The 25857-nt window shown below is 47.7% G+C and overlaps 2 protein-coding genes and 1 non-coding gene across 3 annotated transcripts; 2 read left to right on the top strand and 1 right to left on the bottom strand.

Moving 5' to 3' along the window:
- The first annotated feature begins 6360 nt into the window (after positions 1-6360).
- On the top strand, positions 6361-8505 carry LOC123411334. Its single transcript, XM_045104267.1, has 3 exons — positions 6361-7269; positions 7368-7627; positions 7717-8505. The coding sequence occupies exons 1-3, from the start codon at positions 6429-6431 to the stop codon at positions 8308-8310; spliced, it is 1695 nt and encodes a 564-aa protein (XP_044960202.1). The 5' UTR covers positions 6361-6428; the 3' UTR covers positions 8311-8505.
- A 6855-nt stretch (positions 8506-15360) lies between these two features.
- On the bottom strand, positions 15361-15433 carry TRNAA-UGC. The gene has a single exon. It is a non-coding gene; the product is annotated as a tRNA-Ala (tRNA).
- A 4680-nt stretch (positions 15434-20113) lies between these two features.
- LOC123408254 lies at positions 20114-22137 on the top strand. Its single transcript, XM_045101404.1, has 3 exons — positions 20114-20983; positions 21050-21402; positions 21493-22137. Exons 1-3 carry the CDS (start codon positions 20185-20187, stop codon positions 22135-22137), a joined length of 1797 nt encoding a protein of 598 aa, XP_044957339.1. The 5' UTR covers positions 20114-20184.
- Positions 22138-25857: the final 3720 nt, after the last annotated feature.

The raw sequence follows: 25857 nt of genomic DNA on the forward strand, positions 1-25857 counted from the left end.
CATACCGCCCATGGTGTTACAAGAAATGTCATTAATCTTTATGAGGCATCGACTCCATCAGCGTGAATATCCAGCGTTTTGCTTCGCATGTGCCATACAAACCATAGTACCGCTAATTGGGGATGGTAGTACCGTTCCGGTGGCACTACCGCTCTAGTACATGTGTACTCACAGCCAACGGCTGAGACTACCGCACTAAGCAGAAGTATCGCTCCTTCGAGCGGGAGTACCTAAGGATTATTGGGGAGCATTGTGCCTCCACATCGCTCTAACGATACCGCCTTGAAGGACACCACTACTGGGATCACGACATCTTGCGTTTTACGAGGGCGTGAGGATAATACAATGGCCCTAAGACTTATTGGGGAGCATTGTGCCTCAACATCGCTCTAACGATACCGCCTTTAAGGGCATCACTACTAGGATCGCGACATCTTGCGTTTTGCGAGGCGTCAGGATAATACAATGGCCCTAAGGCTTATTGGGGGAGCATTGTGCCTCCACATCGCTCTAACGATACCCTCCTAAAGCAAGGGAACTTCGACTCAACTTATGGTTACTTGTAACCTTTACTTTCTACTTACTCGTGTTGTTGTTATTATGCTCATAATATAGGTTGTCCACCTAGTTGTATATCTAGACAACATATTTTGTTGTTAAATCTAATTTATTAAAAGAAGTTAGAAATTAATAGTTTCCTATTCACCCCTCATCCTCTAGTCAACCATATCGATCCTTTCACCATCACTATTGCAAAAAGGCATTGCATTTCGCAAGCATGCATGCCCCATGTCAATGCACTTGCTCATGCATTGTATATATGTAGCTAGGGGTGTGTTAGTTAATAATGAATTAGTGGTTTTCTTTATTAACCTTTAATAAATAAGAACATAAAAATAAAAAATCACACATTTTACTTAGAAATTATGGGTTCTTAATATGCAAGAACATGCATATAATAGTGGGGTTTTTTTTCAAAAAAGGGAAGATTCTAAGAAGGAATAAATTAGTAGCATTAGTGTTACCATTAAAGAAAACTAAAACTAAACCAAACTCAAAATAATGAAGTTTCCATAAAAAAGAATGAATTAGTGGCTTTGGTACTACTCTTTAAGGAAAACCTTAAAAATAATAATGGAGTTTTGTCTAAGAAAGAAGGAACTTGTTCCTTCGTTTTACCCTTAAAAAGAAATAAAAATAAAATAAAAACTAAAACAAAATCACAATAGTGAAGCTAAAAAGAATGAATTATTGGTATTGATATTAGCCATAATGAAGTAAAATAAAAAATAACCAAAATAAAAAATAATGAAATTTTATATGAAACAGTGAATTGGTGGCATTGGTATTACCCATTAATAAGAAATAAATAAATTGCACACCACTTTGCACTGAAATTGCATTTTTGCGAAATGTAGAGAAAATCACATATAGTTAAAAGGGAAAAAGAGAAAAGGAAAACAAATAAAAAATGAACAAGAACAAATGAAGAGAGGAGAGAGCTGACTCGCACAAGTAATGTGCTTCAACCCATGAAGGAATTGATTGACCCAAATATAAGGTCTACTAAAACAGAAAAAACAACTCACAAAATAAAACATTAAAAAAGGAGCACGAAACTTAAATCAAAAAATCACAACCAAATCCAAAAATCAATTTTTAGGCGAGTTACATATAACAAAAGTGATGCCAAAATTACACATGCAAGAAACGACTAAAACTATAAAGAAAAACAAAAGCAAAAAACACATACGAACAGAAAAGCATGCATTGTGTAACACGCTTCACGACCAATAGGAAAATAGACATACCCCGAATAAGCTTAGAGAAACGATTTCCTATGCATGGTGGTAGCTACACACCCTTTGGTATAAGTGTCTTTTTTATATACAAGGTATCGGGTTTCAATGGCATTGAGACAAGTGCATTTTTGTTGTACATGAATGACCTTTTGAAACTTTTATTTGTATTTATGTTATCTTTTTTGACACAAGTGTCTTTTCGTTGTGTACAAAGGGGGTTTCTCATTTCTCTCGGTCCTTTTTCCTTGCCTTTTTGGCATAATTCCATGTTTCCTTGCCTGGATGGTCGAAACCACGATATTTTCACCATAGAGTTCTTTTTCATATTCCAAATAATTTATCAAATTAATTAGAGATAAAAACTGAGGCCATGTGTAGCTATCACCATGGGTGGCAAATTATTTTGAACAAGCTTAAGTCAACAATGCAGCCTAAGAAAAAGAATTAACTTACCCCAAACACGGGCAAGTCAATAGTCTAGCCTAAGGGGAAAAATCGACTTACTCCAAATAGGGGCATGTAAAAATGAGTGCAAGAAGACAATAAACAACACAATGAAAAAAAGTGTACAAATCTTGACAAAAGAATCAACTGTCACAAAATTACTGGCCCAAATTTAAAATTAATACGACTTGCATATAGTTAAAGTGTAATTAAATGGAATTTTTAGTAGGGCATATTTTACTTGCAACTAATAATTCTAATAGCATCCATAATATCATGGATGTGAGTTGTAATGCTAAAAAAATACCTACTTGTGTTGCAGATAGGATATTGTTCATAAAATACCCCCCCCCCCTCTTTAACAAATATTATATGTGCCTTTTCCAAAAAAACAAATATTATATGTTTTGGATATTTCAATATGCACTATATACAGACTGAAACGAGTAAAAAACACACTACAACATGTCTATATACATCTGAATGATAAAAAGGTTAGAACATCTTATATGTGTGAGTGGAGGAAGTATTAGTCAAGTATAGAGAGTGTAACATCAAAGATGTAATTTGATGATATGTGGTAATTACTATTTTTAAGGCGGCTAAGAAATAACCATCCTGTTTAAACCTGAAATTCGTGCAACTATAGAATTGTTTGATGACATGTACCAAATTTATGTGAATACATTGACATGACAACTACAAAATATTGACTTAAAACTAACATATCTAAATTTGTTGAGCTACAGTCACACGTGAATAAATACAAAATTTAAACATTTCAAAATTGGGGACACTCCTTGAGTTGGTCTATTCAATACTACATCCACTAACTTTAAATTTCTCTATGGATTCTTCATAACTAGTTGGATATGCACCCTATTTTGAATATAAGCATCTCAAAGTTCCATATTTGCTGAAACAAATCAAGGATGTGCCACATGTTATAACATTAACTTCTTGCCAAAAGTTTAAACCATGAGTGCATGTAAGTGATGTAATAAAAATGCTATATAAAAACACTTGTACGACATGTACATGCTATATTTTCATCTATGTTCACAGTCAATAAGGTCCTCTTTGTTCCAAAGAATTTTCATAGAAATCCTAAAGGATTGAAATCCTTAGGAATATTCCAGTATTGTTCATTTGATGCGTAGTATTAAATCATATTTGGTTTTCTCCTTAGAATACTTTTAAACTGCATTTCCTAGGAATTTAACATTGACTCAAACTTCTTAAAGAGAACATTTGTTTAACTCACAACCAAAAAAAACATGTACGATTAAAATGGACATGACCTTGTAAGCGTGTGTTTTTTCTGTTCCTGTGCTTGATATTCCTATGAATCAAAGAGGCCCTAAAATGGTCATATTTTGCATTTTTCTACTTATGAATGCTTGTAATATAGTGTATTGTAAGCATACAAACTATGTCATAGCTTACAAATTTACTAAGAAATCGATTGTTCCTTCGGCTAGTCACACATATTAAATTCTTGTTTCACATTGTCGATCTACTTCACTATATCATATTGTGAGGAGGAAGTTTCACATCTTACAAATTTGCTTCATGATTTTGACTGGGTCAACGATGTTTCAAGGAGTTCTTTCATTTAGTTGAGATGTCCAATATTGTATTTGATTCATGATTTTGACTTGGTCAACAATTACTCAAATCAATTGACAACAACTAGCCTAGAAAAACACATTTGTGCCATACACCCTCTCATTATTTGACAAAAAGTGCCAACATGCCTCCACCTCCAGAAAAGGACCACTGAAACATCGCTTTATTAAAAAAAGAAATCGTAGTCCATCAACTTCCACAAATGAAATAACAGAAACAAAGATCCCAACAGCACCAACGACGCAAGCTACCCCAACCCTTCTAGCAGATGTTGCAATCCAAACCTAAGAAGAAAATTAAGAAACTAAGAGCATCTCCAGCAGTTCGCCCCCCAAGGGCTTGAAATAGCGCCGCTTGGGGCAAACCGACGCTAAATTCGGCGTGAGGGGGGGCTCGGGTTCCCAGCTGACCCCCCAAGGTCGCCCCCAGCCGCGCGCTTTTGGCCCAATTTCGACGCAAATTTGGACCAAGTGTGGCCCAAATTCAGCTCACTTTCGGCACAAATTCAATAGAAACAAAAAATTTATGACAAAGTTCATCACATAAATCAGTACTAATCAAATAGTTCAATGAAGCAAGCTCATAATCAAATTAAAACAAATCAAACTAGTCGTTGCCCTTGAGCCTCCATAGATGCTCCACGAGATTGTCATTTAGTTCTTGATGCAGGTGTGGGTCTCGGATCTCCTGGCGTATATTGAGGAAGGCATCCCATGTTGCCAGTAACTAGCGAACTGCAAGAGGGTCCTGCCTAAAATATGGTTCAGTGTCAAACACTAGCTCTTCCTGCTCGCTCTCAATGATCATTTTGACCAGGTCAGAGCGGGGTACTGGACAACAGCAAATCGAGATTAGAGCACACCAAATGCTTGATCGTCATCCTTCCTGCAAGCCTCCTAACACTTAGCAAAGTGTGACTTCTTGCCTCCTGCCACAGGGTTTGAGATAGTCATCACAAATGTGCACCATCTCGGATAGATACCATCTGCTAGATAGTAACCCTTGTTGTAGTGGCGCCCATTGACCTCGAAGTTCACCGGAGGAGCAATGACCTTCAACAAGCTTTGTAAAGACATTTGAGCACTGCAGTACATTGATATCATTGTGAGTTCCTGGCATACCAAAGGAGTGCGAGATCAATAGGTCCTTTGTGGCCACTGCCTCAAGTACCACACTGCAACCTCCTTTGATGCCTTTGTACATCCCTGCCAAGCAAATGGGCAATTTTTTCCATGTCCAATGCATGCAATCGATGCTTCCAAGGATCCCAGGAAATCCTCTTGTTATATTCTATGCTAGGAACCGAGCAGTGTCTTCAATATTAGGTGATGGCAAATATTGTGCTCAAAACACTGCCACCACTGCCCTGCAAAAATTGTACAAGCACTCAATGGTGGTGGACTCGGCCATGCATCCATAGTCTTCCTGTATAGCACCGAGAGCTCCGTATGCAAGCATCCTCATAGTTGTGGTGCACTTCTAGAGTGAGGAGAATCCGACCATGCCGGTGCAATCCTTCTTCCAAATGAAATGGTTGTCGAACTCCCGAATGGCATTCACAATGCCGAGGAAGAGTTTCCAAACCATCCGATAACGGCGCCGAAATACTTTCTCGCCGCGCAGAGGAGCGTCGGTGAAGTAGTTAGCGCAAAGCATGCAATAGCCCTCCATTCGATGTCTTTGTTTGCTCTTGCGGTGGCCCGGCGCCGAGCCACCTCGCAATGGCTTGGCATCATTTGCGAACAGGCCGACCAACGTGGCGAGGATCATGAGGTCCTCTTCGTCGGCGGTGTCGTCCTCGGCTTCCTCCTCCATCAGAGTCGTGAATGCGTCATCGTCGTCTAGGTCCATGGCCGAACAGGCAAATCGTCGAACACCTGGCAGGCGTGGTGGATGGGAAGCCATCGATATACCCGCCTGTGTGGCCTGGAAAGCTCGCCCAGGAGAGCGGGACGGAGGCTTCCGCGAAACTGGGGGGATGGCCTTTTCTAGTGGCGGGGCAAGAGGTGTGGGCAGGTGGGCGGCACAGGGATCAGCAGGGCGGCGAGGCGTCCTGTGGCCCGCGAGGGCGAATCTGGTGGGGGAAGTCGTTTCTCGCATGCCAGTGATGTCCCAAATGCCAATTTTCTTTCCGTCGGAGCCCCCAAGTGCCCCGAGCGCGCTTGGTTTGGCCTGGGATCACCGGCCCAAAAAATGGGCTCAACCGGTGAAAAACAAGGTCCTGGGGAGCGACTGGGCGGATTTTTTAGCGCCGGCGACAAAAAAGGGTCGGAGTGGGGGGGGGGGAGGCTGTTGGGGGCGCGGCTGGAGATGTTGTGGGAAGCAAGTGAGAGAAAATGAAAAAAAAACATTGTGTCTCACTCCTATTTTTGGAGACCAGCAAACAGAGCCCAAAGAGGCCTCAAGGCTGAAAGTGTGTTGGCCCAAGAAAGAGTACAAAAGGGCCATTGCACCTGCGGACAGGGAAGGAAGGAAGGAAAAGAGGAATCACTCAAAAGAAGAAGCAAAAGGCAGCCAACAAGGGAAGCGCCGCCGCCGGCTGGCAGGAGCACCATGGCTTCCTCCCCCTCCGTCAACCCGGAACGCGGTCTCGTCCCCGCAGCCGAGTTCCTCGCTGCCTACGCTGCCATGCCCACGAGGTCTACGGTCCCCGAGGTCTTCTCCTCGATCCTGGACACCCAGGACAAGGTCGACGCGCTCTGCAAGAAGTACGGCGTGCCCCAAGAGTTCACCGGGCACCCCGCCGGCGACCTGCGCGCGAACTCTACGCCGCCGCCGGGGTCCATCTGCGTGTACGCGCGCTCGCTGGAGGCCGGGATGCCCGTCCCGCTGCACGGCTTCTTCCGCGAGGCCCTCTCCCACTTCGGCATCGCGCCGGCCCAGCTCACGCCCAACGGGTGGCGCTTCATGGCGGGCTTCCTCGCGATCTGCCGCTCCGCCGGCGTGCCTCCGTCGCTCGCGGTGTTCCTGCGCTTCTTCACCCTGTACGCATTCGACCGCAAGCACAGGAAAGGGTGGTACTTTTTCCGATGCAGGCGGGACAACTTCAGCTTGCGCTTCACGGGGATGCCGAGCGCGGCTTCCAAATCCATCGACGGCTGGAAACACGACTTCTTCTTCCTCTCGTCGCCGGAGCCGTGGAATTGCGCCGTGGAGTGGGGCGAGCCATCCAACCGCTGCTCCAAAAACCTGAAGCTCACCGTTGAGGAAACCAAATCGGCGGTGAAGCTGATAAGTGCTCATGGTGGCGGCCCCGTTGATCTCCGGAACCTGCTCCCTGCTAAGTGCTCAGGGAGGCGCTGCCGTCTCTGCGACACCAACCTTTGTGCCGCCATGCCCATGATAGCAACAGCATCCCCGCCGCCGCCGCCTTCTTCAGCTTGCTGTTCCAAAGGTATCTGAAGTCTGAACATGGAAAATCCTCTGATTCCCCTGTTTCATCGAGCTCTAAAGTTGCTGACTTGGTGTTGTGTGTGTGCTATTGCTGTCTAGGTATGGATCCCTCCGTCCATGACATGATGAAGACTGTGCCGGCGAAGAAGTTGGCCGCGCAAGCGTCGGCGAAGAAGAGGACCTGGGAGGAAGCCAACGGCATAGAAGAGGTTCTGCCTCTTTCAGTGCTGCACAGTGTGCACTCGCCACCGCCACACCACTACCCCAGCAGGAACGACGGACACACCGCAGACTGGGAGGCTGCACTGGAGCGCGGGTTCGGCGCGAACGAGCCTACCGACGACGCATCGATTTGGCAGGTATTGCAAGGAAATACAATGGGAAATTGTTCCGTCAGCAGGTGCTTGTCGGGAGTCCAAATCCAAACGATCATGCTGTTCGTGTTCAGGCCGCGAACTACGTGATCGAGCTGGAGGAGAAGCTGGTGGGCAGGGACCGCGACGCCGCGACTCTGCGAGAGCAACTGGAGGGGGCGAAGAAGGAGCTCGCCTCGGCAAAGCTGGCGGCGGACGCGGAGCGGGAGAAGGCTAGGTCCGATGTCGCCGCGGCGGGAGCAGAGCTGGAGAAGACCAAAGCAGAGCTCGCCGCGGCAAAGCGCGCGGTGGACGCGGAGGGGGTGAAGACGAAAGCCGAGCTCGCTGCGGCTCGGGCGGAGGCGGTCAAGACGAAGGCCGAGCGCACTGCGGCTTGGGAGGAGCTGGACAAGACAAAGGCCGAGCTCGCCGCTACAAAGCGATCAGCGGAAGCGGAGCTGGTGCAGGCCAGGGCCGAGCTCACCGCGGCGAAGCGCGCAGCGGAGACGGAGCTGGTGAAGGCGAAGGCCAAGCTGACCGCAGTGGAGGCGGAGCTGGAGAGCGCCAAGGCGGCGGCGGTGCAGCAGCTCCTGGCCTCCGAGGAGCACGTGCGGCAGAGCGCGGAGGACGCGCTGGAGGGATACAAGCGCTGGAGAGGTCACCACGCTCCGGCTGGTCGTGCCGCCTGAGAGGTTGCCCGGTGATCGGTTTTCTGGAATTTAAAACATTCTCTGGATGGCTAAACGAAGATCACAAACAAACCTTCTGTAGCTGCAGTTTTGTGAGATACTAGTACAACATTGCAGTGTAGCACCCGTTGCTATGTGATTTTCTTGTTCCAAGCTCAGGTCACAATTGACAAGGGAGGTTCGTTTGTTGGTGCATATGTGTTGTTCTTTGCGATGTTGTACGTTTGTTGATGCTCATATAGGACGATTTTTGGCCTTTTTTACATTAATTTAGCTCGATCTGATCTGATCGTTTGCGAATTATTTTGGGATCTAATCCTTTTTTCTAGGTATGCACATCTTACCGCGACACAGATTGGCGGTAGGATCGTTTGACTCCGCTCACTCGAAAGAACCATCTGTATTGACCCGACCCTTACCGTCACTGATAGGATGTGTATGTCCATCGCCAAATTAACAAAAAGGATTTAATATGGTGAATTTGTCCGGCCATACACACACGTGATGTTAAGCATGATGAGTACTCCCTCCGTCTCGGTGTATAAGTCATCTTAGATTGTGCACCGTGATCAAGACAAAGAGGAAAACGAGAGAAATCAATGCTGATTTGCTAATTAATATCATTGCATGAAATGATTTGACCAATGCATGTTGTGCTAGTTAGTCTCAAGTCATTAAAAACATGCATGCCCACGTCTTTTATTGGTTGATTCCTTCATTCATGTCAAAAACCAAGAAACGAGGTGAAAGTTAATGCATCCTGCCTAAGTGTTTTCGGATTATTTGGTTTTCGTAAGATGGCTTATTGACCGAGACGGAGGGAGTACCTCACATACACGCACGCACACTTACATCAATGAATACATAGACATATACCCTACTCTTATGAACATCTATGGAGGAGACTAAACCGGCATTTTGAGATAACTTTGTGGATCTTTCTAGTAAAATGGAGCACACTCACAACTCGGCAATCACGGAATCACCCTCCCAATTATGGAGTATGTCCTTGCCTTATGCTCTTGTGCTTTCTTTTTGCAAATCCGGTGTCGCTTTAAAACTCATTTTCAACGCCCTTTATAACTTTTTAAATGATGTAGAGCGAGTATGCAAACTTAGATTCGTTAAAACCATAACTTTATAATTTGACCTCTTTTATTTATGTGCATGTAAACTGCATTTCAATTTCGATTTCGCATCAACGTAACTAGAGTTTTAAAACCTCACAATTTTTGTAAACTATTCAAATCCGTAATTTCAACATATTATCTTCCTCATCACCGTCTTCGTCTTGGAGAAGTTCAATATCCGAGTCATCAAGGATGAGAACTAATCAATTAACCCCTCTACCATTGAGCTCATTCAGTACTAAGTAATATGATACTATATATGATTTTCTTCTTTCAATTGCAAAAAGGAGTATTACATAGATTGGATTACTTCCGATCAAGATTCTTTTAGCAAGGAGATAGCAAGAGAAAGAAATATCGATTGGCCAAATGAGATGTTGTTTGATGTCCCAAAGACCAAGGCGGGTTGGGCATACATGACCTCGAGGCTAAGAATAGGGCCCTCCTCGCCAAATGGTTGTTTAGGTTACTGACAGACAATGATGTATGACAAAGCCTCCTAAGGAGAAAATATGTGGGTTTCAAGGCATTATCCCAAGTATATTGGAAGCCTCGTGATTCTCACTTTTGAGCGGGTCTGATGGCTACAAAGAAATATTTCTTCTGCTATGTATCTTTCTCGATAAAGGACAGTTCAGAAATTAGATTCTCGAAGGATAAGTGGATAGACAATGCTACAACCCGATAACAATTTCTAGCTCTATACAACATCGTGCGTCACAAAGGTGATACCATTGCCACGGTTTTGGAATCATTTCCGTCAAATGTGACGTTTGGACCCAGACTCTAATCGTGGAATATCTTGCTTCAGAAGTTGTCCATGGTACATTTATTAGATGGGTCCGATATATTTCGTTGGAACCCACATGGGAATGGACAATTCTCAGTGGAGTCTATGTATAGAGCCTTACTCTAGTTTGGTGTGCCAGTTGATAATAACAAGAAGATCTCGATGATGAAGATACCACTTAAGAATAAAATCTTTGCATGATATCTTCGACGTGGAGTCATTCTTAGGCCCAGTTCTTTTGTAGATTTTTTGGGCTTCCAGAATAAGCTGCCCCCTACCCAGCTTATTTTAGAAGCCCAACTAAATATATATTTCTAGAAGCCTAGTAATCAAGTCTTCATTAGTTTGCTTCTAAAAGAATAAATTTGATTGGTCTTCTAAAATAAGCTAGGTAGGGTATAGCTTATTTCAGCTTATTCTAAAAGCAACCAAAAGAACTGGCCCTTATTAAGGATAACCTTATTAAGAGGAATTGGCATGAAAATATGCATTGTGTTTTTTGTCAGCATGATGAGACAATAAAACATTTTTTCTTCCAATTCAAATTGGCTCATTCTATTAAGAGCAGCGTCGTGTCGGAGGAACGGGAGCCCGAGGATGAGGACGACGCTCCTGACGCCATGTGGCGACGCATCCACGAGGCCGACCCCGCCGAGCCCCCACTCCGGCGCGAGAAGGAGATCGTTGGGTGCTCCAGTGACGGGTTGTTCCTGCCCTCGATGTGTTCAAGGACGGCGTGGAGAGTGTGCCCGGGGACGCCCCACCACGCCTCTCGGTCGTTGTAGTTTGTGGTGCCCCTGTCCCCGGGAAGCCGTTGGTGGAGGCCAACTGCTCCTCATGGCGGCGGGGTTTCTCCGGCGAGTGAGAGAGAAAGAAGCAGAGACTAGTGTGTGGCTTGGCTTTTATAGCCAAGGGGAGGGCGGGAGTGGTGCGAACGCGTGGCAGGAACGGCGGACGTGCGGCGGGTTCACCATTATTCCATCGCCAAGACTTGGTATCCGCGGCATTGGACCGACGCGGGAGCCAAGGCGATGAGGACGACGATGGTTCGCGAGCGCCTGGTCTCGTTGACTCGGCGGGTCCACGTGGGGAGAATTTGGCGCGTTTTGTTTCCGTGTCAAATTTCTTTAGCCCGGCGCCCCCAGTGCGTTGGGTTCGGCCTAGGTCTGCCGGCGCCAATTTCGGCCCAAATCGGTGGAGAACAAGGTTCATTTTTTAGCGCTGGCGATAACAAAGGAGCGTGGGGGGCATGTTGGGGACGAGGCTGGAGATGCTCTAATAAAGCTTTCGTGAGTTTGCCTAAAAAATATGTCAACGGAAGGCGCCACATTAGAATGACATCATATTAGATGTGAGGTAATTATCTTACATCTAGATGATGTATAGTGTAGAAAAATATAAAAGTGTTTAGATTACTATTACGCTCTTATTTTTTACAAAGGAAGTATTGAAGAAACAAGAAAAAAGATTCATGCGGTTTGTTCCAGCTGACACCGCCTGTAAAATGCAGGGCGCGTGCATGTTTTCCTCGGTGCGTTGTAAGAGCATCTCCACACCCCCCCCACGGCCCCCAGGACGCCTTTTTTAGTGCCGACGGTGAAAAATCGGCCCAGTCACGTCCCAACTCCTCGTTTAGGGCCGGTTTGGGCCAAATTAACATCCGGCGAAGCCGAGCCGAACCCATCCCCCCGGGGGACACCTTGGAGCGCCGGTTGAAGCGAAAAGCCATGCGGACCTGCTCTTTCGGCGGCAGCCGGGCCTATTCTCGCCGTTTTCTCCCCTTTCCTCCTCCCTTTCCTTCCACTTCCCCGTCTCCTCCCGTCATTCTTCTCCCGCTCCTTCCATGCCACTGAAGAAGAAGTACACCTTCCCTCGCCACGCCATCACTGCCGATTCCAGCCAACCGAAGCAAAGGAAGCCGATGCCTAGGCTGGCGGGCGTTTTGGGCGCCGAGTGGAGGGCAAAAGTCACACGGTGGGAGGCGGTCACAACAGACCGGCGTAGGAGGCTCGACACCAAGAAGATCAGGGACGTGGTAGCGGCGGCGATGGTCGATCAAGAAGAGGCGTCCCGCGCGGGGATGATGAATCCGCTCGACCGCAACCAGCAGACCACATGGAGGGGTCGCCACGGCGTTGCATCGCCAACCAACCTGTCACCGCTGATGCCGCCCTGGGGGTACGAGTCCTCACCTGGCTACTCCGGCGGTGACGTGCATGGCGGCTTCAATCCCAACACCACCTTCCCGCAGGGCACGCCGCAGCGTTCTTCCCCCCGCCGGCTTCTGCCACGACCCGCGTACTCCCTCACCCACGTTCAACGCCGGCCTCAACACCCAGTATAGCCACTCGTCATCGACATACTAGTTGGTAGCCTCGCCTGCACCATCTCTGCGCCGTGGTGTTCTTCTATTCGCGCCCACTTCGTCGGTGCAGTTTAATAACTACACCAACGCCGACATGGATGAGATCATCATGAGCAGCTATGTCATGCCGCGTCGCACCCGGAGTACGACGTGCATGATGAAACAATGGACACCATCGGCGACACTGACGACAAGCTCGACAACGTCGAAGAGGAGGAGGGAGAGGAAGAGCTGGCGGAGGTGGAACCAGAACCAATGTCGAAGAAGAAGGGAGGGAAGAAAAGCGGGCGACGAACGCCAAGCCAGCCGAACCATGCGTTAAGTGGATGTCAAAGGAAGACGAGTGCCTTGCGGAAGCATGGAAGACCGTCAGCATCGACCCGATCACCGGCGTGAATCAGAACACCGCCACGTACTAGAGGAGAATTAAAACGACATTCGACAAACGCAAACTGGTCAACCCCGACTTCACCAACATCCACATAGACCACGGCGAGAAGGCCATGTTGAACCACTGGTCGACGATCCAGACAGCCTGCAACAAGTGGCATGGGATCGTCGAGGAGGTCGCTCCTCGCCCAGAAAGCAGCGCCAATGTCGAGGGTCAGGTATGGACATTGTTCGACGGCCCTAGTTCGTCACGCCGTCGTGTACTTTGCCGACATGTTTTGTCCGCGATTGTGTAGATGTTTCGGATGTTCGCCATGTATCGTGCTGACATCGAGGACCAAGAGTTCAAGTTCCTCCACGTGTTCTGTCCGCGGTTGTGCAGATGTTTCAGATGTTCTCCATGAATCGTAACGGAGAGAGTGGCCATTTCCTTCTATGGAAGGACTACTTTGACACAAACAATCCACTCTTCAAACATTAGAAATTCCGGCGTCGTTTCCGTATGGCTAGGCATGTTTCAACCGGATTCGAGATGGGTGGTCGGATATGATAACCACTTCAAGTGCAAAGAGGATGACATTGGAAGGATTGGCTTCTCATCTTATCAAAATGCACTGTTGCTATCCGAATGCTTGCTTATGGAGTACCCGATGATCTTATCGATGAGTACGTCTGTATGAGTGAGTCTACATGCCTAGAGCCGTTATACAGATTCTGCAAGGCCGTGATTGCAGTGTCTGGCCCTGAGTATTTGAGAGAGCCAACTGCTGCACACACAGCCCGCTTGCTGGCGACCAATGCGAGACGGGGCTTCCCATGGATGCTTGGCAGTGTAGACTCCATGCATTGGGTATGGAAGAACCACCCTTTTGCTTGGCAAAGCCAGTACAAGGGCCATGTCAAGGCTTGCACTGTCATACTTGAGGTCGTGGCATCTCAAGATCTCTCGATCTGACATTCTTTCTTTGGCAGTGTCGGATCGCACAATGATATCAACGTGCTTCATTGATCGTCGGTGTTTCTAAGGCTTACCGAAGGCAACAGCCCGCCGGCCAATGTTAACATCAACGATCCCAACTACAACAAAGGATACTATCTAGCTGACGGAATCTATCCACAGTGGACCACTATTGTGAAGACAATCTCCAACCCGATCGGAGAGAAGAGAAAAAGATTTGGTCAAGAGCAAGAGAGTGCTAGAAAGGATGTCGAGCGTGCCTTTGGTGTTCTGCAATCTTGATGGGGCATAGTTCGGTATCCTGCTAGACCTTGGAGCACCTAGAAGTTGTGGGAAGTGATGACTGCTTGTGTGGTCATGCACAATATGATCGTAGAGGATGAGCGCTCGGAATGTCTAGGCAATCAAGGGTTTGAATTTCAGGGTGACAATGTGGTGCGTGAGCATGGCGGAGAAGCGGTATCGTTTGCACAGTTCACCCAACTTTATCATAAAATGCGTGATTTAAAAACTCATATTCAGTTGCAAGATGATTTGGTTGAGCATATGCGGGATCATGTTCACAATTAATAGGTGTATTTTGTAGACAAAACAATTTTTATTGGACGTGTAAAACTTTGATATATTTTATTTTGATTATAAAATTGTGCTATATCATTTGTTGTTGCAAAATATGCAAAATATGCAAAATAATTATATTTGTTCAAAACCCGATGGCTAGCCGGTCAGGCGGACAAATATGGATCAGCGTGTTGGACACGCTGCCGACCCAAATCATAACCTGGACGGACAGGAGTCTGCTTTTCGTCCGTTTGGGTAGACCGGTAGGAGTTGCTCTAATATATATGGTCTATTACGATGTGTAGTTGATTATGATTGTATATGTCTCCTTCTGTCTAGTACATAAGCTTACTTAGTGTAGGCGGTACGTGGTGTGCTGGCGGTGAAGGGAGTTGTTGGTTGAGTCATCATGTTGTACATCGCAGTGTTGGAGGAGAAATGATGACGTGCGATACGCGTTCTTGTTCGGCCCAGGTGTGTCATGTGCGTTTGTGCCGGACCTGAACGCACCGGCCCTCCTCGAATTTCGGCGGGGGAGCTGCTACGGCGAGGGGATCAGCTGCTGTTGAAGGATGTTTGCGACCACACCATGGATGTGCGGGGTTGGCACGGTGACATAGGGTTTGTACCACGTGACCACGCTTATGTTAAAAGAGTGTAGTTTAAAAAAAATGTTCCAAGTTTAATAAGAAATGTTCAAACATTACAAAAATGTCATGTCTTTTAAAGGTGAAGAAACATTTATGCTTTCCCCATGCATCATCATTCATGACTAATTGCAGGCCCATGAAAGGAATTGCTTAACAAAAAGGCCCAGCAGATAAATCAGAAGAAAAAAAGTTAAAAAAAAAGGGAATGGAGATGCGGGGGATCGAACCCCGTGCCTCCCGCATGCAAAGCGGGCGCTCTACCATTTGAGCTACATCCCCAATTATGATCTCGTTCATATAAGCCACTTATTTGTCTTAATCACCGTTAGGCAACCTCTCAATCTCAAATCTACTATGGTGCGTACTCCGCTGGTGCCATCGAGCATGTATCCCCTGATTAATAATCCTAATCTTAATCGCAATGCTCTGCTCTGCTCTGCTCTGGCGGTGCCATGAAGTATAGCATGCCGACGAACGGACGGATTTTGAAAAGAATTCAAAACGGAGCAGCACACAACGCGCAGGATGGATGGATGGATGGTGCGTTGCGTGTGGTCTTTCGGTCAAGAGCAGGAGACCAGGCGGCGACGAGAATGGGAAAAGAGCAGCACGGTGACGGATGGATGGGGCTGCCGTGTCAGGCTCATGCTCAGACCGGAGGACGGAGGCCAGGGGGCGCGTGTCGGCCTCCCATTGCGTCTCCCACCTGCAGACCCCCCCCTCCCCCTCCCTGCTTCTCTCCCTCTCTCTCTCTCTCATTGCGTTCCATTTCATTTCGACCACTCCACTTCCACAACCCTCCCCTCCATCCCACTCCCACCAGAGCACAGCACACCGAGCACACATTTCAATACTACGGCACTTGTATGGTATGGTAATATGGTTTTGCTGTTCTCGTCCAGATCATTGGACAGTAGACCAATCCTCCGCCACTCTTGTAGGATGTACTACGTACGGGAACCAACCCACCCCTGGCGTAGGCAGGTCAGAGCTTGCCCAGTACAGTAGTACCCAGGTGCAGAGACCAGAGAACAGACAGAATGCTCATTTCCATTTCTGTGCAAAGTCCATTGTCGTGGGTCGCCAAAGCATGGACTGACCGGCAGCACCAACCGACCTGGACCGCGTGGGTCCTCCAGGCTACGTGTCGACCGCCCAGCCCCTGTGCACTGCTACTGTACCTTCTCTTTTAGGAAGACGGACTCTCTGATTGTTGTCATTGCTGCTCACAGACACACGCACACACACACTCAACAGGTCGGACAGCAAACCCTAGGCACAGTTTGTGCGAAAATGCATCTGATTTTTGTTTGCGTCACTGGAAATATTTCCTAGGGAAACATTTACTTTTAATTTAAGCGCTGGCACCTAAAATTCACTCTAGAAAAACACAACTCAATCGGTTTTGTGCAAAAAATAAATAAATATTATATTCCTCCATCCGAAAAATACTTGTCCTAGAGATGAATGTATCTAGACTTATTTTAGTTATAGATACATCAATTATATTTATTTTTGGGACAAGTATTTTCGGACGGAGGGAGTAGTTCCTTTATTTCTAAATATAAGTTTTTTAGGGATTTCATTACAGACTAAAAATATTTATATTTAAGAACAAAGAAAGTATGTATAAAAAACAAATCACCTTTTTTGCTTCGTATGTACTCTTTGAGTTCCTAAATATAAACTTTTTAGATGTTTATTAAAAAACTACATACGAATGTATATAGACATACTTTATGTGTAGATTCAGTCATTTTACTTCGTATGTAGTTTCCTAAGGAAATCTGTAGAAATACTTATATTTACGAACATAGTAGTCTGTAATAAAAAAATTAAGAAGACTTATATTTAAAAACGGAGGGAATAGGCATAAAAAGTAAACCATCTTTTTTGCACGTGCACTTAGGTGAAAAACAAACAAAAGCCGAAATTCTTTGACGTGAAGAAACTCATCTAGAATAGAAGGTGTGAATGAAAGTGGAGCAACATTGCATCACATTCATGTTAAAAACTCTTAATTAGAATCCCTTCAGCAAGTTTGCTTGTGAAGAAATTTGTCCCTGCATATTGTTTATTATTCAATTCTCGTGATCCAACAAAATCACCAAGGCTTTTCCAAAATTCATTTACTTCTAAGGATCACCCATTAAGTGGTAGATAAATCGGGTCTAGTTCTCCCTCAAAGTACATTATGAATACATATTCATGATGGATATATTAATATTTATTTGGTATTGTAAATGTTCATATAATTTTTCTAATCTTGGTCAAACTTAACAAAGTTTGGCATAAGGCAAAACGTACGCGGCCTCATCATTTGGAAAGGAGGGAGCAATTTATAACAAAACTTCACACCTACTCCCTCCATTCCTTAATATAAGTTTTTTTTAAGGTTTTATTAGGAGACTACATACGAAATATATATAGACATGCTTTAGGTTATAGATTCACTTATTTTGTTTCGTATGTACTCCTCTAATAAAATCTTTAAAAAGATTTATATTTAAGAACAGGGGAGTATATGCTTCTGCTCACAAGGTACATGCATGGATTGTTATTTTTACACTCCCTCCATTCAAAACATAAGAGCATCTACAACCACGGTTTATAAATATGGGCCCTAAAATGTCCGCGGACACGTCCGGGCTGTATACTGGCACTGACTGATCACCCCTCAAATATGTTCATGCACATCCAACTCTCTCGTATTTGATCTCCTCGATCCATTAAAAGCATGCAAAAGAAATCCAACATACTACATATTATCCTAGTCTCCGTCATCGGAGATGGCCTCTAGCTAATCCTTGTCCGCCGCATCCGCCACAACCCATGTCGCGTCCATCTCCTGCCAATGAAGATGTCTAGCCTCCGCAGCCGACTCCGAGCGGATGGAGTTCAGGATGACCTGCTCCTCCTCCCGCAGACCCACTCCTCCTCCATCAGCGACGCCTCCTCCTCCGTCGGCGCCTGCTGCTCCTCCCCCACACCTAGCGCCGGCGGCATCTCCTCCGCAGGCTCCTGCTCCTCCTCCTCTTTATCCTCCACCAAATGTTCCTATGGATCTAGAGTTAGCTCCGCAGCCCTCCGGATTCGGACCTACTCGACGAGCCAATGAGGATGCTGGATCGTATAGTGGCGGCAGCGGCAAACGGGAGGAGGAAAATGTAGAGGGGTAGGGTTTGGGTGCCGATACTTGGCATAAATAGCTAGGCTATGATTACGCGGCCCGCTAGTGTGGCGCCACGCGGCGTTCACACTATGACGACGGGGGAGGCGTCCATCGGACCGCCAAATTTCTGGACGATTCCGCATGGGTCCATGCCGTCAGGCCAACGTGGCAGGCGTATCCAGACGTCCATATCCGCCTCATATCTAGACTCGATATGACGGATGTCGGTCGCATTTGAGGCCGGTTTGAGAGGCCCGGGTGGGTCAAAATATCATGAAGGTCAATGATCCAGCAGCTTGCCCGAACGTTTGAGAAGGATATGAAGGGTCCAGTTATAGATGCTCTAAGGTGGATAATATAAATGAAGTCAACATCTATTTTGGCCACTAACAATTTATAATTACATGGGTTGACGAACTTGTGGCAAAAACGTGCATTGTGTACATATGTTGACACAAGCAACATATGCGCATCTGATATGTTTCTAACTTGAGCTGGTTGTTTTGATAAATAAATGTTTTTGCTCATTTGAAATTTTGGTAGAGGCCAATAGTTTCTCAAAAGGCAGTTTACTTAGAGCATCTCCAACCGCAGCGTAAAAAATCCGCGTCCAATAAATTTTTTAGCGCGCCACTGTAGCACTTTTGAAGCGCGGGGACCGGAGCATGTCCAACAGACGCGCGCTAGTGCGGCGCCCAACCCAGTCCGATCCAGCGGTCCCATCTGCAGCCGCTCAGAGTTTGCTGCGCGCGAAAGCTGACGCACCAAATATGCTGCGCGCGATAGCGTTTTTGAGCGCGCGCCCAATTTTTTTTAACGCGCGCAGTGTGCTGGAGCAGTCCGGCGTCCAAAAAACAGATCTTTTAACGCGCGGAGCAATTTTTGAGCGCCTGTTGGAGATGCTCTTAGGCTCGAGAGTAGATCAATGCGAGGTGAGAGGAAGAAGAGAAACAATATGTATGAATTGGAGGATGAAAATGAAGCATTTCAGATAGGAGAGGGAGAAACCGACTGTCTCTTACAAATTTTCATGCAACCGGTGGCTAGCACTCGTTTTTCAAAGCCATCATGCTCGACAAGTTTACTTGAATGATTGGAAATACAATGATTAAGATAAGAGGAGAAGAAATCGACTATCCCTTACAAATTTGCAGGCAACGACACCTAGCCGCTCCTTTCTCAATGCCATCCAGCCCGACAACTGATTTGAGATTGAAGAGTTTGAAGAGTTGAGATAGGGGAAATGACTCAACTAACCTTTTCTAAATTTTCATGCAACCCGCGGCTAGACACTTCCTTCTCAGAGCCATCCAGCCCGTCAACTTTAGTTGAATGATCTGATCCCCAAGCAAGCTCTTATATAGATGCCTCATGATAAAAAGTAGCTTGAGACATCTATTTTTTACTCTAACTTTTTAGCCTTTGTATTAGACCACACTTCTTTTCCCTCAAGAACCCGCCTCCTGTGGAGGATTCCCTAAGCCATCCGATCGGATGGCATAGAAGCGTCATCCTTTAACGAAAATATGGTTGCATATCACAAAGAACATGCAAGTTTGCCTTGCTTTAAGAAAAATATGAACAAAATTGAAGTTCTTTTATTCTTGTCAATGTACTCCGAGTATTTGTTTTGCAAATTTTAGGCTGTGCTTCGAGTAGCAAATTAAACAAGCAGTCATAGAGAATGAAAGAAATTTATAAACTTAGGGGGGAATCAGCAGGCACACGGATTGCCCTAAAACCCTTTGCTTTTGCGCACGACGACGAAAAATGAAGACTCCACTTTCTTTCTTGCCGTCTTGATCCGCAGCCACACCCATCCCCCACTACAAGCGCCGCAGCAGAAACCCCAGCCGCCATGGCATCCTCCTCCTGGACCTCGGCATCCTGGTCGCCGGACGCCCTCCTCGACGAACCCACCCACGACAGGGCTCCCCGCGCCAGCGACGCCGACGGAGGCGACGACGACGTCTCGGCCGAGCGGGTCACCTCGCGGCTGCGCAAGCGAGGAGCCCTGAAGATCCTCTGCAAGAATTACTCCATCCCCGACGGCTTCGCCCCGGTCCTCGCCGGCGACCGCTCCTCGTGCTCGACGCCGCCGCCCGGGTCCGTCTGCGTGTACCTCGACTCGCTGGACGCCGGGATGCGCCTGCCCCTCCACCCCTTCTTCGCCGCGGTGCTCAACCACTTCGGGCTCGCCCCGGGCCAGCTCTCGCCCAACGGCTGGCGCGCCATGGCGGGCTTCGTCGTGCTCTCCCACTCCGCCGGCGTGGAGCCGTCGCTCGCCGTGTTCCGGCACTTCTTCGCGCTCTGCACGTTCCCGCCGCACGGCTTCTACACCCTCCGTGGCAAGGACGCCAACGGCCTGCTCTTCGTCCGGATCCGGGCCAAGTTTATCAAGGGGTGGAAGGAGGATTTCTTCTTCTTGGAGTCGTCGGCGCCGTGGCCGTGCCCGGTGGAGTGGGGGGAGCCTTCCCGGTCCTCCACCTTCGACCCATCGCTCACCGTGCAGGAGAAGGCCGTGGCGGACAGCCTGCTGCGTGCTCGAGGGAGTTCCCCGATAGATCTCTTCGCGTATCTCAACCACCGCAACATGGCCGCAGCTAAGATCATCGGGGTGCCACTGCCACTGCCATCTCCGCCGCCAACTCCTAAAGGTGATCCCTCCGGCATTGTAGAATTCAGGATGTTTCGTTTGGATTGTACTGATCTGTAATTTGCAGTCGCGCCTGTTCATGCCGCCATGAAAGAAGCCGCGTGCGCGTCGGCAGCAGGGAAGGTGTCGGTGAAGAGCGAGCCGGACTGCAAGGTGCCTCCTTCTCCTCGTGCGCCGTCGCTTGGGAAGAAGAGGAAACCGGGGGAGGACCGTGCGGACGGCGAGAGCTCGGCGTCGTACCCCTCTTGCCCGCCGGGCTTCTTCGCCCCCTGCAAGTCGCCGACCACGACAGGCAAAGATGGTGACTGGAAGGCGGCGAGGCGGCTGTTGCAGGGCACCGTGACGCCGTCGCGGGAGCGCGAGCTCGCCGCGTCCAAGCCGTCCGACGTCGTCGCCAAAACCTACGTGTCGCTGCTCCAGGTGAGGAGCTCCTTGCCGTGTGCGTTATCATGCTTACATGATTTGTTGTTCTGGGTTGATCGATCGATATGTCATGGTGGGGGTGCACAGACGGCGAACGAGGTGGCCTTCTCGCTGGGTTACGCTCTGGAGCTGGAGGAGAAGCTGAGGGCGCGCGAGCGCAAGACGGACGCGCTCCGGGTGGAGTTTGATAGGAAGCTGAAGGCGCGGGAGACCGAGGCGGACGCGCTGCGGGCGGAGCTGCGCAAGGCGAAGGCCGAGCTCGACGAGACCAAGGCAGGCGCGGGGAGGGCGGCGCCGGAGCGGGAGGAGCTGTGCAAAAACATGAAGGCGCGGGAGCGCGACACCGCCGAGGCGGACGCGCTGCGGGCGGAGCTGCGCAAGGCGAAGGCCCTGCTCGCCGAGGCCAAGGCGGACGCGGGGATCGCGGCGGCGGCGGTGCGTGGGCTCCGGGAGGAGCTGGACAGGAAGCTGATGGCGCGGGAGCGCGAGGCCGCCGAGGCGGACGCGCTGCGGGCGGAGCTGCACAAGGCGAAGACGGAGCTCGCCGCGACCAAGGTGGACGCGGAGAGGGCGGCGGCGGCGACGTGGTTCTGGGGGTCCAGCAGGGAGCACGCGCGCGCGCTGGCGGAGCGTGAGCGGCGCGGGTACGAACACGGCCTGGAGGACATGAAGCGCGCCGCGCTTAGCCGCTACCCGTACCTCGACCCGGCGCGGCTCGTCGTGCCGCTCTGACTCTGATCGCCATGCATGCCCGATCTGCTAAGCTCTCGCTTGAGACGTCTGTCATATATAGCGTTCCTCATCTGCATTTCACGCTTTTTGTTGGATTGGATCTCCATATAAATTACTCCCTAGGTTCCTAAATATAAGTCTTTTTTTTAGAGATTTCACTAGAGGCTACATACGAAGCAAAATGAATGAATCTATATTTTAAAGTATGTTTATATACATCCGTATGTAAACCTTTTAATGAAACCTCTTAAAAGACTTATATTTAAAACGGATGGAGTATTAGGACCTGTGTTCTAGACCTACTTTGCCAAGTTTTTCGTTGGATTATACTACCAGTATTATCTAATTTTAACCAAATTTTGTAAGGATTCTCAAGCCCAAATTTTTCTCCCAGTAAGGACCAATTTGTTTTGTGAGAGTACTACATACTGGAAATTAATGTGGAAGGACGCCATTCAATACTATTACTATCATGTATTATACTCCCTTCGTCTCAATTTTTTTTGTCTTAGGTTTGTTCAGAAATGGATATAACTATAACATGACTAGATACATTTATATTTAGATAAATCTAAGACAAGAATTTTAAAACGAAAAGATTATATATGTAGTTATTAAAGGGCAAAATTTTAAATTCAAATTAAGTCTGAACCACACAGCACAGGGATCACATCAACGTTGGATTGCATGCCCATGTACGATCACAACCGAAAGAAGGCAAGTATGCTTAGTCTTTACGAGGGCAGTACTACACGTCGGCGCGAATGCTTGCGCCGGTAGCAGCGTGATCATCAGATCTGCGGGACGTACCGTTACATCTATTCATGCAATATCTTTTTCTTGATGCAGCAAATTTCGGCACGATGCAGCAATTTTTGTCAACGGTTGCAACAAAAAAATAATTGTAGCAAAAAAAAAAATCTACGCGATTGTAACAAAAAACGAAATTGATGATGCGTGGTAGTAAAAGTCAAACGCCTGTTGTAGCAGATATCTACGTGAACGTGTATGCAACTTTTTTAGTGAACGGTTGCAACAAAAAATGATGCCGATTGTAGCAAAAATTAACACGGTTGTAGCAAAAGTCAAACGACGGTTGTAGCAAAAGTCAAACGACGGTTGTAGCAAAAATCCAACAAACTCGAGTTGCAACCAAGCGTGGATGTAGCTTTTTGAATGCACAAAATGTAGCAAAATGACAAACGTTTGTATCAATTTTATACATGGTTGCAGCAAATCTGAGCGAAATAAATGTTGCATGGCTGCCTGCGAGGCGCGCGGGCCGCGAGCGACCGGCCGAAAGATTCGGCAGGCGCTCCGGCTGCAAGCATTTCCCTTTTTACAATCCCCAATCGAAAATAACATCACTGCAGTAGTCCGTACAATTTTTGCCCTACCGAACAGGCAACTCCAATTCTCCGCTCCCCGATCAAGGTCTCGTCGTCGCCACCGTGAAGACCACATCGGCGTCCATCTCCTTGTCGTCCTCACTCTTCGCCGTTGCCAACTTATTTTCCTGCCGCTGCAACATTTGGTAGCGGACAAATTGCATGATTATTCTTGCGTCGACTCCAAGGAGTACAAATTCAAGGTTAACTTCTTGCCTCCCTCGGCATTGGCGGCGATCTTCTTCTTCTTTCCCTAGATCGTGGCCTTCCTGTCTTCGATCATGGTATGCCGCTTTTTGAGCTTGAGCCTCTTGTTCGTCGTCTCCATCAATAATTTGAACCTCTCCTCCTTTTCCTCCTCCTTGAGGTCCGACCGCTTGGCAGGCCTCGTCCTACTTCGCCAAGATGTCCTTGAACCTCTTCGTGAGCTTGGTTGTTGCACCTTCTCGCTTCGCCCTCTCCTACCATTCCCCCCCCCCCCCCCCCCGCTGTAATTTTCTTCTAGCCTTCTTCATCGGTTCTTGGATTGGGTTGGTAGGGTCACCGGTTTCTTCAAGGTTGCTTGGGAGGCGCTCTTGGCTATGAAAATGTTTCACCTTTATTGCCATTCAACTTCAACCAACAATGCATGACGGTGAAGCTTTTCCTGTTGAACTTCTTGTACACCAAACAAGCACGAGAAGGCTACAGAACAATTCATTCCCGTCTAGTGAGCACCAAAACTAATCATATCCGATAGCGAGCATCAAATCAATACATGTACGGCTAGCCAGCAACAAAACTAGCATATCTAGCTAGTGAGCAACAAATCTAGCATATCCGGCTAGTGAGCAGGAAAACAATGCGTCGGGCTAGTGAGCAGCAAAACTAAGCATATCCGGCTAGTGAGCAACAAAATAATGCATGTCCGACTAGTGATCAACTTACTTGCTGGGTGATTTGTGCACCTCTAAGTCGCCTGCGATGAGATGCTTCAAGTGCCCGTAATACTTGGACACAGTCTCGTTGATGGTGTACCATCGATGACGGAGGGACTTACATTCACGGTTACGGATACCCACGTCGTAGTACATCACAAAATGCTTGTGTTCATGGGACCATATGTGAATGTTGTTCCAAAAGGTTGTGCCCTTTTGCTTCGTGATGGAGACGGTCGTGGCCAATGGGCAACCAACCATGCATCACACAACATGGCTAATGGGCAACCAACCATGCATCGCACAACAACTCGTCCTCCTGCAAGTTGAAGCTTTCTCCTCTGTCCTTCTTCTTTGGATTGTGTACTATATCAGTCGGATCATCTCCTTGTCGTCCCCTTCCCCTCCTCCTGCTCCTGCGCATCCGGTTGTTGCTGTCTGGCGGCCCAATGTTTGTTGTTGCTGTGTGCCCACGCTGGACCGGGTGTAGGGCTGTTGCGTGGCAGTCTAGGTGTACGACTGTTGTTGCTGGTAGTTATCGGATTGCATGGGATCCGAGTCTTCCACCTGCATGTCCTCACAGACTGCTCCTCCTTCGTTGCCATCATGGAAGATGCCGAGCATCTCCTGGCCCGAATTGTAGTACGTCAGATTCCCCGCTCTATGCAATGTGGCGAACAATGTGCGGGTTCCCATTTGCTCACCTCCATGTCCGCGTCCAAATGAATTGCGATGAAGAATACTCGGAGATGAGCAGCGCCGCTTGTACGTCGAACCGCTCGCAGTCCAGACCGAGCAGTTTGGACACATTTTACCATCCAATGCGATACACCATCAATCCGTGGACTAGTCCAAACATCCATTTTCCTGCAAAGTCACTACACCACGACACTCTATTCCCTACTGCGTTTGTTGGCAAAAGTCATTTTCGCCGACCGACAGTTCATTGGAATTTTTTTTAAGTAAGGATCGATTGGGAAAACATTTGTACGCTGAGAGATGGTCGGTCGGGAATACATAAGTCGTTGCTATCGAACGGTCGGTCGGGAAAGATCATATTCCCATCCAGCGATCGGTCAGAAAATATTGCCGACCAACAGCGGGTAGTAAACGGGCCTGCGCGCGTGGTCGAAAACTTTTCGCGCACGCAGTCGAAAACTTTTAGCGCGCCCCAACCCTTGAATTTTTGTCTCTGAACCTAATATTACAGAGGGCACCTCACTCAATCCCCTTTCTCCTCATCTCGATCCACACCCCTCTCTCTCTCTCTCTCTCGTGCGGCGCCGCTAGGGTTCCTTCGCTCCTGGTGGCCTGAAGCGAGGCCGTGCGGCCTCTGCTCCCTCATTATCTGGCGAACTAGGAACATGGCGGCAACGACATGGGTAAGATCTTCCTTCCGCATATAGTCTCCCTCC

This window comes from Hordeum vulgare, chromosome 7H, assembly GCF_904849725.1.
Source record: "Hordeum vulgare subsp. vulgare chromosome 7H, MorexV3_pseudomolecules_assembly, whole genome shotgun sequence".
NCBI lineage: Eukaryota > Viridiplantae > Streptophyta > Magnoliopsida > Poales > Poaceae > Hordeum > Hordeum vulgare.

What these genes read in the sequence shown, in the direction of transcription:
- LOC123411334 (XM_045104267.1), top strand. Translation starts at nt 6,429, where the DNA reads ATGGCTTCCTCCCCCTCCGTCAACCCGGAACGCGGTCTCGTCCCCGCA. An exon ending in TTCAGCTTGCTGTTCCAAAG is followed by an intron (nt 7,270 to 7,367) that starts GTATCTGAAGTC and finishes ATTGCTGTCTAG; the next exon opens with GTATGGATCCCTCCGTCCAT. An exon ending in ACGACGCATCGATTTGGCAG is followed by an intron (nt 7,628 to 7,716) that starts GTATTGCAAGGA and finishes GTTCGTGTTCAG; the next exon opens with GCCGCGAACTACGTGATCGA.
- LOC123408254 (XM_045101404.1), top strand. Translation starts at nt 20,185, where the DNA reads ATGGCATCCTCCTCCTGGACCTCGGCATCCTGGTCGCCGGACGCCCTC. An exon ending in TCCGCCGCCAACTCCTAAAG is followed by an intron (nt 20,984 to 21,049) that starts GTGATCCCTCCG and finishes TGTAATTTGCAG; the next exon opens with TCGCGCCTGTTCATGCCGCC. An exon ending in CCTACGTGTCGCTGCTCCAG is followed by an intron (nt 21,403 to 21,492) that starts GTGAGGAGCTCC and finishes GGGGGTGCACAG; the next exon opens with ACGGCGAACGAGGTGGCCTT.